This window comes from Eptatretus burgeri, chromosome 5 (genome assembly GCF_056783735.1).
Source record: "Eptatretus burgeri isolate ZD-2024b chromosome 5, Ebu_testis_v1, whole genome shotgun sequence".
NCBI lineage: Eukaryota > Metazoa > Chordata > Myxini > Myxiniformes > Myxinidae > Eptatretus > Eptatretus burgeri.
This window is the reverse complement of record NC_140965.1, coordinates 66809789-66822188: the sequence shown is the minus strand read 5'-3', so window position 1 is coordinate 66822188 and position 12400 is coordinate 66809789. Positions and strand designations below refer to the sequence as shown.

General features: G+C 41.5%; 2 protein-coding genes and 1 long non-coding RNA gene across 4 annotated transcripts in view; all 3 read left to right on the top strand.

Moving 5' to 3' along the window:
* The first annotated feature begins 652 nt into the window (after nt 1-652).
* Nucleotides 653-5998, top strand: LOC147026610 (lysozyme C, intestinal isozyme-like). Its single transcript, XM_085882213.1, has 4 exons — nt 653-1046; nt 1653-1808; nt 3101-3176; nt 4857-5998. The coding sequence occupies exons 1-4, from the start codon at nt 737-739 to the stop codon at nt 4918-4920; spliced, it is 606 nt and encodes a 201-aa protein (XP_085738339.1). The 5' UTR covers nt 653-736; the 3' UTR covers nt 4921-5998.
* A 1293-nt stretch (nt 5999-7291) lies between these two features.
* Nucleotides 7292-11582, top strand: LOC147026609 (uncharacterized). Its single transcript, XR_015058435.1, has 3 exons — nt 7292-8983; nt 9920-9979; nt 10227-11582. It is a non-coding gene; the product is annotated as an uncharacterized LOC147026609 (long non-coding RNA).
* A 184-nt stretch (nt 11583-11766) lies between these two features.
* LOC147026608 (lysozyme C, tracheal isozyme-like) overlaps nt 11767-12400 on the top strand; it is an 18775-nt gene continuing 18141 nt past the window's right edge. The window contains exon 1 of one of the 2 annotated variants that reach the window (XM_085882202.1): nt 11767-12304. In XM_085882202.1, coding sequence (XP_085738328.1) covers nt 12272-12304 — 33 coding nt within the window. In that variant the 5' untranslated portion in view covers nt 11767-12271. Of the gene's footprint in view, nt 12305-12331 lie in introns of those variants that run through there. The other variant, XM_085882203.1, reaches the window with a different exon arrangement.

Here is a 12400-nt window from a genome sequence, read left to right as displayed (position 1 = left end):
GTGTGGGGAAGTATTTGGAGTCCCCACAAAAAAAAGCAATCATTGATTTCTTCAAAATGCCGAGAGGGTGAGAGAGAACATCACCGGGTAACCCCCAGTACCCGACACGAGTCCCTCATTGTGCCATCGACACGACAACATGGAGGAAAATAAATTATACTCTTCTTCTTCATTCGAAGGGAATGAACTTGATGATGATGATGGTTCAAAATTGACGATTGTTATTCATGAGGAGCGATAATCTCCCTCAAAACAATTCCATTTGTACAAAATAATGCCCTTTATACAAAACAATGCCCTTTGTGCAAAACAATTCCATTTGTACAAAACAATTCCCTTTGTGCAAAAGAATTCCCTTTGTACAAAAGAATTCACTTTGTACAAAACAATTCACTTTGTACAAAACAATTCCCTTTGTACAAAACAATTCCCTTTGTACAAAACAATTCCATTTGTACAAAACAATTCCCTTTGCACAAAACAATTCCCTTTGCACAAAACAATTCCCTTTGTACAAAACAACGCTGCAGTGCAAGTTCTGCTCTGGTCGATACGTCGTGTCACTGATGAAGTGACGACCCGTTCGGAGACCCGTTCAAACCTCAACATGCTCCTGTGGCATCTCACTCGGTGCACAAGTTCCTGCTGTGAGATTAATGTTTGTATCACACGTTGCTCACCATGTCCCATCACCTCTCCCCCTTCACCTCTCTGTACTACAAATCACGTTCCCACGATGATGTCGCCGGGCAAAGAAAGCTCCAGGCGATCGAGGCAAACAATCTGCGGTGAGCACCGCCATTTGGAAATTGGAGGTCATCACTTCCTCAACCCGTTTAGGTTTATAAAGGGTGCCCTGGCTTGTCTGTGGATGGCTACGAGCAGGATGGCGTCGTCCCTGCAGGTGTTGCTCCTGGGTCTGGGTGTGTGCCTCGTTCTGGTCCACACCGGTGTGCAGGGCAAAGTATTCCAACGTTGTGAACTGGCTCGTGTTCTGAGAAACATCTATCACGTGGACGGATGGGCGAGTAGCAAGCTGGGAGACTGTAAGTACAGTACTGTGTATATAATGTTGTTGCAGCTATTGTGGTGATGGTCGGCCTAATACGTGGGCAGGTAAAGTGATAGGTGCATTGGTGGTGCTGGCTGGTATGTACCAACACAGGTATACCAGGTTCCAGGTAGGTCATGTGTTGGGTATAAAAAGCAGGATTTTTTTTAAATGAGCGGTCTTCAAACAACAAAACATCGTTGATATTAAAGCTTTCCCTGGCCAACCCGACAAGAACGTGGCAGGCCGTTGAAGGGGATATATTCGACTCGCAGAATCGATGTCATCGGAGATGTTTGGTCTTGCACAATTGCTCCCCCGAGGAGTCGAATCGAATCTTTTGAAAGGAGTAATCCTTTGGGTGTCACCGCTCTGACTATAAATTCCCCACATGGACATTAAGTGGGAAGTGTAAGTTCATTACAAGGGGATGATCATGTTAAGTTCGATGAAGTGAAAGGTCAGAACGGCTGTGAGTATGTCGAAGATAACAAAATTGATAAACAAGGTGAATGGGATATGGAGATGGCGTAGGCATGTTGGGCCAAATGACCTGCTCGTGTGTGTGTGTGTGTGTCCTTGTCCACAATCCTGTCCACAGGGGTCTGTTTGGCATTTGCCGAAAGCAGCTACAAAACCAACGTGACCCACAAGAACAGAGACAACAGTATCGATTACGGAATATTCCAGATCAATAACCACTATTGGTGCGAAGATGGCAGAGGTGGTTACAACGGCTGCCACGTTCAGTGCTCACGTGAGGGATTGAGTTCAAATTTTACCCACTGCTGGTTTTACCATCATTCTGCTCTCCTTCCCATACAGATTCCCTTTAATCTTCGTTTTTCTCCTTCCTTATTATGATACTCTCCAGTGTTGTACATTACCTTCGCCAACGAAGGTGAAGGAGGTTATGTTTTCACCCCTTTCCATCTGTTTGTTACTTGAAAAATGGAAGATGTTTTTTTAAGTATGTTGGTTAGTCGATTTTGTTATTCTGTCTGTCTTTCACCTTGAGGTCACAATTTTAAACCGATCTTCACGAAACTTCACCACATGGTAGAGTTTTGTCATAAGCAATAAGCCTTTTGTTTTTGACGTCAAAAGGTCAACAACTTCGGTGGAATTTCTAAAATCCTCAATTTTCATGCACATCAGGTCACTGAATTCAACTACCAATTAATTTTAAGGTCAAAAAGTCAACACAGGCTTAACTTCTAAAATTGATAGATGGGGGAAAAAACTAAATATATTACTATATCTCAAAAAGTATCAGTGGGATCAACAGTGGGATACAAAACGTGAACTGTTCCACCTGGCAGAGGTATGCACTCTACCGAGTGCCATTCGACTTTGTGCTGTTTTGTCAAGTTGACACACTATGAGTATTTTTTTTTTCATTTGTCTGTCTGTGAGTAGGTTATCTCAAAACAGGTGACGGATGGATTCAGGCGAAATTTTAGGAACAGGTTGAGTGGATGACAAGGACCGCATGATTCGATTTTGGTGAAGATCCCGATCCGGATTTGCATTTAAAAATTTTCTTATTTTTTTTGTAGTCATTCTTCACCATGGAGAGATGGGGCCAAAAAACGCAATATCACATGGTATTTCAAAAAGTTGTGGATGAGTTATGACCTTGTAGACCTGATTGACCTCATTCGACCCAAGATACCCCAAGACGGTGTCCATGACAATGCGGATCCGGATCCGGCTACGAAACAAAAAATTTGTGTGGTTCTTCACCATTGAGAAATGCAGACAAAAACTACATTTTGCATGATACGTCAACAAGTTGTGGACGAATTTGGACGACACTTGATGGACAGGTTGGGTGTGTGACAAAGGAGTGATTCAATTTTGGTGAAGATCCGGTAAAGACAAAATGTAAACTGTTCAGCTTGGCAGAGATGTGCGCTCTTCCGAATGCTCCTCTCGTTTATTCAAAGTTACCATTCCATTCCCTGTCTCCCTCTTTGTTCTTTGTGTTCTGTCCTGCATCCCTCTATTACTCATCTTGTATTGCCTGTACATTGTCTGTGTCCACAGAGCTGCTGAAATCGGACATAAGAGCTTCTGTGAACTGTGCCAAGATTGTTATGAAACAGCAGGGACTCAAGGCCTGGTGAGACTTCTTGCACCCCGTGGTTGTTTGAGTAATTGTATAAATCCACATAAAACACGTCATAGCACCACAAAACTGTCTCTTGGAGTAAAACACCTGAAGCACCTTAAAGTTTCTCTTTTGGAGGCAAATTGCTCTGAGATCCCCACGATTAACGAATGTAGGGTAGCACCTTTGGCAAAAATTGTTTTAAATCTGTCCTTGCATGGTCATGACGTGGCAAGCTTATATCATCAAACTGCAGAAACTTACAGCACAAAATGAACTCCATCATATGTTGGATTTGAACCTGGGATCCCAGCATCATGGGCACTGTGTTCAGATGCCAACACCAGCCAGGCCAATTTTAAGGCCTTGGTTTACCAAAATATTTTAAACTTGCCCATCTGATTGTGATTTATTGTTGACCCACAGCTTAGAACGTGTTTGCCTTCACAGTTAAGGGGACGTGGGTATCACTTTAGTGCTCAACCCAGGTCGCCATTAAGAGCCGATCACAAAATAGGGATGGTTTGCACAGAAGGACCGGTCAGCATCTATTCTTCGTTGTTGGTGATAGCTGTTTATTTATTTATTTACTAACAATTTAATAGCGACATTGCTGACATGCTAATTCTACTGATACATAGCTCAATTTCCAGAAGCTTGTGTCCAAAATCCTGGACATCATGGCATTTAGCTGGATTTTCATCTAATCCTGGGGAACCAGTCCCATGTCCTCATCAGTCACCAGATTATCCAGTTGTGTATTTACACACTGTATATGTATGTCTGTGCACACATAGCATACCTAATGTAATTTTTGAGTATCATTTAAAGAGTAGCTTCTGCATAAGTAAGTGAATATACAAGGACATCACGAGATGTCCATGTAATGAGCATGAACAAGGACCTTAGGAAGTCATGGACAAACCAATGTGATTTAATGGATTTTAATTTGGAGTTAAGTGAGCAGTGTGGACTCAGGACAAAAAAAAAAGGACCGCTGGACCTGTAGCTTATCTGGGCCTTGGCCGAATGTTGTAACCCAAATTTGGTAGCATTCTGACTGTTGGGTCTGGGGAGGAAGATTATTTGAAGGAATTTATGCAATTTTTCCCAAAAATTGACTAAGTCTGCCATTTTGACACACATCCGGTCACGTGATCGGCATAACTTCCGCAATTTAACATTGGGACCCTGTCCTCGTGTTGTAACCCAAATTTGGTAGCATTCTGACTGGTGGGTCTGGAGAAGATTTTTTTGAAGGAATTTGGTAAAGTCAGCCATTTTGACCGACTTAGTCACATGACCACAACGAGCTTTGCGATCCCTGTTACCAGTCACGAGCGGAATGTTGCTGCCACTGGATCGGCCCAGCGGTTTGGCCAGAGAATTCGAAATAGGTGACTGACGGAACACGATGACAATACCCTATCTGGAATTCCAATTCCATATAAGCTAAAATAGATCAAATGCCAATCGTTATAGTTTTTGTTGAGGTCCGGATCTCCTATTGATGCGAAGACCGTGACCTTTGGCAAAATTGATTTTGCAAGTATCGTGCTTCAATTACGTTTATTCTAGGTTACGCACACCTACCGGACGTCAAAGGTGCCTATTAGCTTGCTTAGAGGAAGTTAAACGTTTGCAGTCTATATACCAAGTACAGTAACCAACTCAACGTGCTTTGTTTGCCAGGTACGGATGGCAACGCAAATGCCAGGGGAAGGACGTTCAAGTCTACATTCGAGGGTGCTTTTAAGAATAACAACAGCGTTCTTCGACCCAATATCTTTTATTCAAAAAAATAAAAATCACCCATGTTTTTTTTCCCATGGCATGTGATGAGATTCTCATCAGATTTCATGAGAGGTGCATGACATTACTTTACTCTTTCTTCATGACTATTATTCACATGACAATTCCCCCCCCCCCCCGATTTCTGATCCACTGATGCGCTGTCTTTTGATTATTGGGGTTGGTCCTTTCAGCTCAGTCTTTTAACCTTAGATCTTTAATTTTAAACTTTCCTCCAATTCCTTGTAAATCCTTCCAGTGTAACTGCTTTAAGTCGGCTCACTCGGCTGGCCATCTGCGGTGATGGCTTGAAAAATGAAAAAGGTTGCTGTGTGCAAGTTAACATCTCCTGGACAAGCTGAGACATTTTGAGCCATGGCATGTTCATCAATGCGGTCCATTGTCAGTCCGTATGCTCTTTACTGGAACATGGTCATTTATTATTGACTCTCTTGAGAGCATTGTTAATAAGGGGGGAGGGTGGAAACAGGTCTTGTATGATTTTACCGATTAATGTTGTGAACAAAACAATGAGAGTCAACTTCTATTACAGATCATAACAAGAAACAAACCCCTATTGATCTCATAACCCCTCCACACATCACAACAAGAACCCCCTCTACACTATTCCACGTATTGTAAAGCAGCTGGAATAATAAAATTCTTAAATATATGTGGAAAAATTACAGGCCCGGACTAGGAATCGAATCCAGGTCCTCTGGCAAAACCGTACCAGTGCTCTGCCATCTGAGCTATCTGGGCGACCCACCAGCTGTAGCAGTGCTCTGTTATCTGGGTGATCCACCAGCTGAGCAACGCAATTCTTCCACCTCTACAAGTGCCACTTTTATAATAATAATAATAAAAAAATTCTCTGTCAAAGTGTGGAGTAGTTGGACTGATGAACAGCAGCAGTGATGAGCTTGTTGTGCTACAAACGGCTGAGCTTGACCAATCAGCAGGACAGAGAAAACGCAGAGATAGAACATATATTGGAATAAGATCACGTGCTTCAAAAATTAAAGTTTTGTTTTAACCTCAAATTCTGGCTTCTTGCGTTTTGTGCTGGGGTTGAAGTTCATACCTTCTTGTGGATTTCCATTTCTGCCTTTTTGCACCTCATTGCATGAATTTTGTTATTTACGAATATTCAGTCAAAATGGGGATTCACAGAAGTATAAGCATGCTTAAAGAACCGGCAATGGCACTTTGTACTGATAATCTGTGCAATGGCAGTCACCACACTAAAATACGCAATTTGGTGTCTGTCTGTCTGACCGCGATGCATTCAGTCGTTAATGATTCCATCTTACCTCCAACTTGCCAGGGAGTCGAAGGGTCGTATGACGGAGGTTGTAGTGATTTGATCCCCCCCTCCTCCCCCAGGGGGTTTTCCACCTTGGATATACATGGAGCATCAGTTAAATAGGAATGAACGGCTAGGAAAAGGAGAAAAGTGAGAAAACGCAGAAATCTACCATATGATTTAGTGGAGTGCAGTTCACGAGGGTAGAAACAGTCGTGGGTTGGGATGCGGGATCTCTCGAGTTTCCCTCGCCGGAGGAGAGAACATTGCATTTGGGTCCATTTGTCTGTCTGTTTGTCTGCACAGAACATTAGTATTGTTCTCCACAACCGCTTGTCAGATTGAAACTTATTTTTCACTACAGGAGTGACTACTCATGTGGAATGTTTTAACTATTCAATTTTATTGATTCATGACGCTATAGGTCACGTGGTGTAACAGCCATGTTAGAAAAACGGAAAACCTTTGCACCTTTGTATCTCTGAAACTGAACCAAGGAAAAAATTGAAACTTGGCACACGGTAAGTACTCATGGGGAATAAATGTGATTTTTTTTATGACGTCATAGATGCCTTGGTTATATCGTCATAATTGCACATGTAGAACACTACATCTGATCAATATGAACATTTTTGAGGGTCATCTCGGGATAAAATGGTCTACAGAAAAAAATTTGATGACGTCGTCGGTCATGTGATTCGGCAGCCATATTGTTTTTTGGGGTTTTTTTTTAAACCTTCAAAAATCTTCTTCTCTGAAGTGGCTGAACAGACTGAGGTGAAACTTTACACGTATGACCGACCGCCTATCCATGCAGAACAAAATGTTCACACATGATGTCATGGGTCACATGGTTTGGCAGCCATATTGGATTTACCCTAAAACCGATGAAAACCTTCTTCTCCAGAACGTCTGCACAGATCGTGGGGAAACTTCACACAAATGTTCCCCTCGCAATGTGTGTACAAGTTTGTTAATGAATAATTGGTAGGTCACATGGTTTCGTAGCCATATTGGACTGAAGAAAAAATTAAATAATGTTTTCTCTGGAACTGCTTAATTAAATTGATGTGAAACTTCACATTTCATGAAATATGATGTAGTCATGATGTGAAATACACGTTTTTAATTTCAACTTGATCAGACACATGGTCTGGGAGCCATAATTATTTAATTTTTACCCCCTTGGGGTCTTCCACCCTACGGGGTCAAAGCGCCGCTCGCGTTCTCTCTTTTTCTTGTGTCCAGTTCATTTGAACATCTACAGTATTTCTCCATTATTCGTGAACAGGATTCGATGAAAATTGACAGGCATATACTGGACACACATACGCGCGCATTAACTGAGCCCAAAGTGTGATTGCGGCTCTTCGGGCTGAGAAACGGCCCTTTTCGGTCCATTTTCTTAAAATTGCTATTTCTCGGTTATTCGTAAAAGAAACCAGACCAAATTTGACAGCTATATTCTTGAGCTCACTCTGCAGGCAGGAACGGAGCCCAAAGTGAGATTATGGCCCTTTGGGCCGAAAAAACGGCCCTCTCGGCCCATTTTTAAATATTGCTATTTCTCGTTTGTTTGGAAACTGGACCAAACCAAACTTGTCAGGTATATTGTAGAGACCATTCCCCAGGCATTAACTGAGCCCAAAGTGCGATTCTGGCCATTTGGGCCGAGAAACAGCCCTTTTGGCCCATTTTCTCAAAATTATTTCTCGCTCATTAGTGGACGGAACCGAACCAAACTTGACAGGTATATTGTAGAGACCATTCTCCAGACATTAACTGAGCTCAAAGGGCGATTGCGGTCCTTTGGGCCGAGAAACGGCCCTTTCGGCCCATTTTCTTAAAATTGTTAAAAAAAAACAATAAAAATTGAATGCACTGGGCGATGCCCAACGCAAAATTAGGTCGCAAATGATGATATGAAACTAGCCTCACTCTTGTGAGGTGTTCTGGTTTCTTTTTCTGATGCAATGAAAATCTCACCAAATTTCAAAACTATCTGTCGTCCGTGCTATTGCTCACCTGAGGGTTGTACGAATGAACTCCCCACGGCGTATGTCTGCAATTCGAACTTGTTTGATCTATGTTCTTTTTGATATATATATATTTTTTTTTCATAAGGCTCACTTGGCTGTGCTGGATTGGTTTGAGGGAAGAGGAGTAGCAGCTGAAATGTGAATCCTATCAAGGTTCCTCCTGATGACCTCATCTTTGCTTTGTGCTTGTTCGGGTTCCTTCTGATTACTCCAATGCAGGACTGAACCTATTTGGTCTTCCATTTGATTTCAATTGACTTTATTTGAATCCCATTCTGAATTCAATTTAATAATAATAAATGTCATGGGTCAGGGTCAGATGTCCAATTGTGGGGTTGCATCAAAGCGGGACGTCTTGGTACCCAGTCATCAGTGCCAGCAGTTGTATTGTGTTCATTCTAGTTATGTCTCTTATTAGTTACGTAACACACCAGTGCACAAACACACCACAGAAAACTAAACAAACACCACACAAAACAAGTCCTGGTGAGGGTCTGCATTATCTCCTGTTTTTTCTTGTTGATGATGTTTTTCTTATTTGAAGTCTTGAAGTGTTTTTTTTCTTTTGTTGTTTTTTTTTTTCAGTGAAAACTTTGAATCTCATGAAAGATCTGAATGTTCTCAAAAGATTTAATGTATCTAATCCACCGCTACTTTCTCAGCCTATTTTATCTTGGCACACGGTAAGACTCTGTCCAATGGAGATCTGGATCCGGATTCGGATCTTCACCAAAATCGATGTTCACCATCACAGTCAGGAGCTGTGTCTGATGTATATGTGCATGTGTATCTGGTTGTCTGTTTATCGCCTTCAGGTCACAATTTTAAACCGATCATCACGAAACTTAACCATATTGTAGAGTTAGTCGTAAGGAAGAAGCCTATTGTTTTTGAGATCAAAAGGTCAACAACGAAGGTGGTATTTCTAAAATCCTCAATTTTCATCTGATTCACTTGAAATTTGAAGAGGATTTATATTTCAGGTCACTGAATTCAACCACCAACTATTTTTGAGGTCAAATTTGTTTTACGGATTTTGCAAGTATCGTGCTCTGCACGACATCTTGTTTGTTTGTTTGTCTGTCTGTCTGTCTGTCTGTCTGTGTGCAGGATATCTCAAGAAGTTGTCGACTGATTTGGATAAAACTTGGTGGACACATTAAGTGTGTGATAAGGAAGAATTGATTCAATTTTGGTGAAGATCTGAATCCGGATCCAACAATTTTTTTTAGTGATTATAATCACTAAATCACTATTAGTTTAGTCCTATCTGCTCAATGGTGAATAATTATTCACCATTGAGCAGATAGGACTAAACTAATATATAGCATATCTCAAAAGTTGTGGACATTTTTGATATTTCAAAAATGTACCTGGTCCGATATGTTCTCGTGGATGAGGCATTGCATGGTGGATGTATGTGCTCTACCGAGTGCCCTTATAGTTTATTTATATTTTCATTTACGGATGCTTTCCAACGGTTCTGTGATTTTTTTTTCCTGTTGTATCGACATCGATCCCCATTGTCGTGGGTCACTCACCTGCATTTTTTTCATTTTTATTTTTCATTTATATTTTAATTTGTGGATGTTTTCCGATGGCTCTGTGATTTTCCCCAGTGTATCAGCTTCGATGTCCATCGGCATGCAAAATTTCAGCTTTCTACGTTCCCCCAGAAGGTACCGATCTTTAATATCAGTCAGTCAGTATATAAGTTGTTATGAAAAGCTTTATATATTAAATATATACTGCCTTTGTGGCTGTTTGCTTCGTTTTGTGGATGCAGGGCTTTGTTGCTGTTTATCTTTCTGAAACTTCCACAAAACAATTGAGTTGTATCATCTGTGATAGATGCTAAGTTACATCACAATCATTCTTTTTTAATCCCTTCGATATGGTAATTTCCCTTCCCATGCAAACACACAGGAGCAGGCGAAACAGTTGGTATTCCTCTACAGCGGCCTCTACGCCAGACTTCTAGCCAAGGGCTCCCTTCAAAGGCCTCCTGCCATGCTACATGCACCCTCGGCACTTTGTCTGTGCCAGTTCATCAGCTTGCATCTCCCATACTTACACAGATAAAATAGGCTGAGAAAGTCACGGTGGATTAGATAAATAAAATATTTTGAGAACATTCAGATCTTCCATGCGCCTCAACGTTTTCACTCAAAAAAACAAAACACTTCAAGGCTTCAAGTGAGAAAAACATCAACAAGAAAAAAAGAAAATCGGAGATGGCAGACACTCGCCAGGACTTGTTTTGTGTACTGGTGTGTTACGTAATTAATAAGAGACATAATTAAAATTGCCACTTTATAACTGCTGCCAGTGATGACCGAGTACCAAGACGTCCCAATTTGATGCAACCCCGCTTTGATCGGACACCTGACCCTGACCCATGACGTTCTTCATAATATTCAATTTTCAATTTAATTTAGAATGGGATTGAAATAAATTAAATTCAAATCAAATGGAAGACCAAATAGGTACAAGTCCTGCATTGGAGCAACCAGAAGGAACCCAAAAAAGCAAAGATGAAGTCATCAGGAGGAACCTGGATAGGATACACATTTCAGCTGATATGCCCCTACCGTCAAACCCATCCAGGTACAGCCAAATTGGACATAGACCTACACCAATTGAGATCGGGAGGGTGCTCGTCACCTTCCACCTGTTTTGATTTACCCGCCGATCACATCACGTGCCTTCTGGTCAAATGGTTTGCATCAGCAAGAACAATCGTCTGGGTGGCAGAAGGACGGTTATTCTGTGCGGTTTATGCGTTTTTTTTTTCCATGTGAGACATAATCTGTGGTGATGCTCACCATAACAGGAGGTGCATCTGATGTATAAATGATGAATGTGGTCATCATTGGTTAGTTATTTATTCGTATGCCGTCCTGATGAGTGCAAATACGCCTGAAATCCGGATAGGCGGCCCCATTTGATGTTTAACTGACGTTGACCATGTAATCTTGCAGAGTGCTTGTCACACTCTCCAAGTTTCGATATACAGTATGTATGTGTGTATCCATCCATCCATTAGGACCATACTCTGTGCAGAGCGTTGGTGCCGCCGAAGCAGTCTCCTTGGCTATTGGGAACAATCCTGGACGGGTCGCCACTCCGACACAGTATACCAGCATGCTGGCACTCATTTTGCCGACCTCGGAAGGATGACAGGCAGAGTCAACCCCACCTGGTGTTAATTCAACAGCTGAGCGGGATTTGAACTCAGGACCCTTGGATCCCAAGCCCACTACCCTAACCATTAAGCCAACACCAGGCATATGTGTGTATGTATATATATATATATATATATATATATATATATATATATATATATATATATATATATATATATATATATATATATATATATATATATATATATATATATATATATATATATATATACATACACACACACACACACACACACACACACACACACACTCACAATATCTCAAAAAGTTATTGATGGATTTGGATGAAACTTGATGAACAGGTTGGGTGTGTGATGAAAACGAAGTGGTTCGATTTTGGTGAAGATCTGAATACGATAATTATTTAATTTTTCTAAGTGATTTTTCACCGTTAAGAGATGGGGCCAAAAAACGATCTTTCCAAAAGTTGTGGACGAGTTATAAGTAACTTTCATGAATGAGTTGGGTTGATGACAAGAACAAGCCGATTCGATCTGAGTTTGAGGCTTGGCATTCGCTTAGTGGTTATGGTAACTGGCTTGGAATCTTCGGGTCCTGAGTTTGAGGCCCTGTCGACTGTTGAATTAACACTCGGTGGGTGGTTGACTCGGCCTGTCATCCTTGTGTGGTCAATGAAATGAGTACCAATGTAGTGGTCATAGGGGCATCACATCAGCAGCACAGCTGGACCCTCAGCCAATGATGCTACGCCCAGCCTTGTGATGCATACGAAGGAGGAGGAGGAGGATTGTGGTTCAGGTCTGGATGCAGATCTGGCCTTTCAATGGAATACAAAAGGTAAACTGTTCAGCCTGGTGGAAATATGTGCTCCACTGAGTACCATTCTGGTTTTAGTCTGTCTCTGCCTGTCTGGCAGTCAAACCAAATTGAAAA

Coding starts and splice junctions, on each gene's coding strand:
- LOC147026610 (XM_085882213.1), top strand. CDS start 737: ATGATGTCGCCGGGCAAAGAAAGCTCCAGGCGATCGAGGCAAACAATC. Junction 1,809..3,100: donor CTGCCACGTTCAGTGCTCAC/GTGAGGGATTGA, acceptor CTGTGTCCACAG/AGCTGCTGAAATCGGACATA. Junction 3,177..4,856: donor CAGCAGGGACTCAAGGCCTG/GTGAGACTTCTT, acceptor TTTGTTTGCCAG/GTACGGATGGCAACGCAAAT.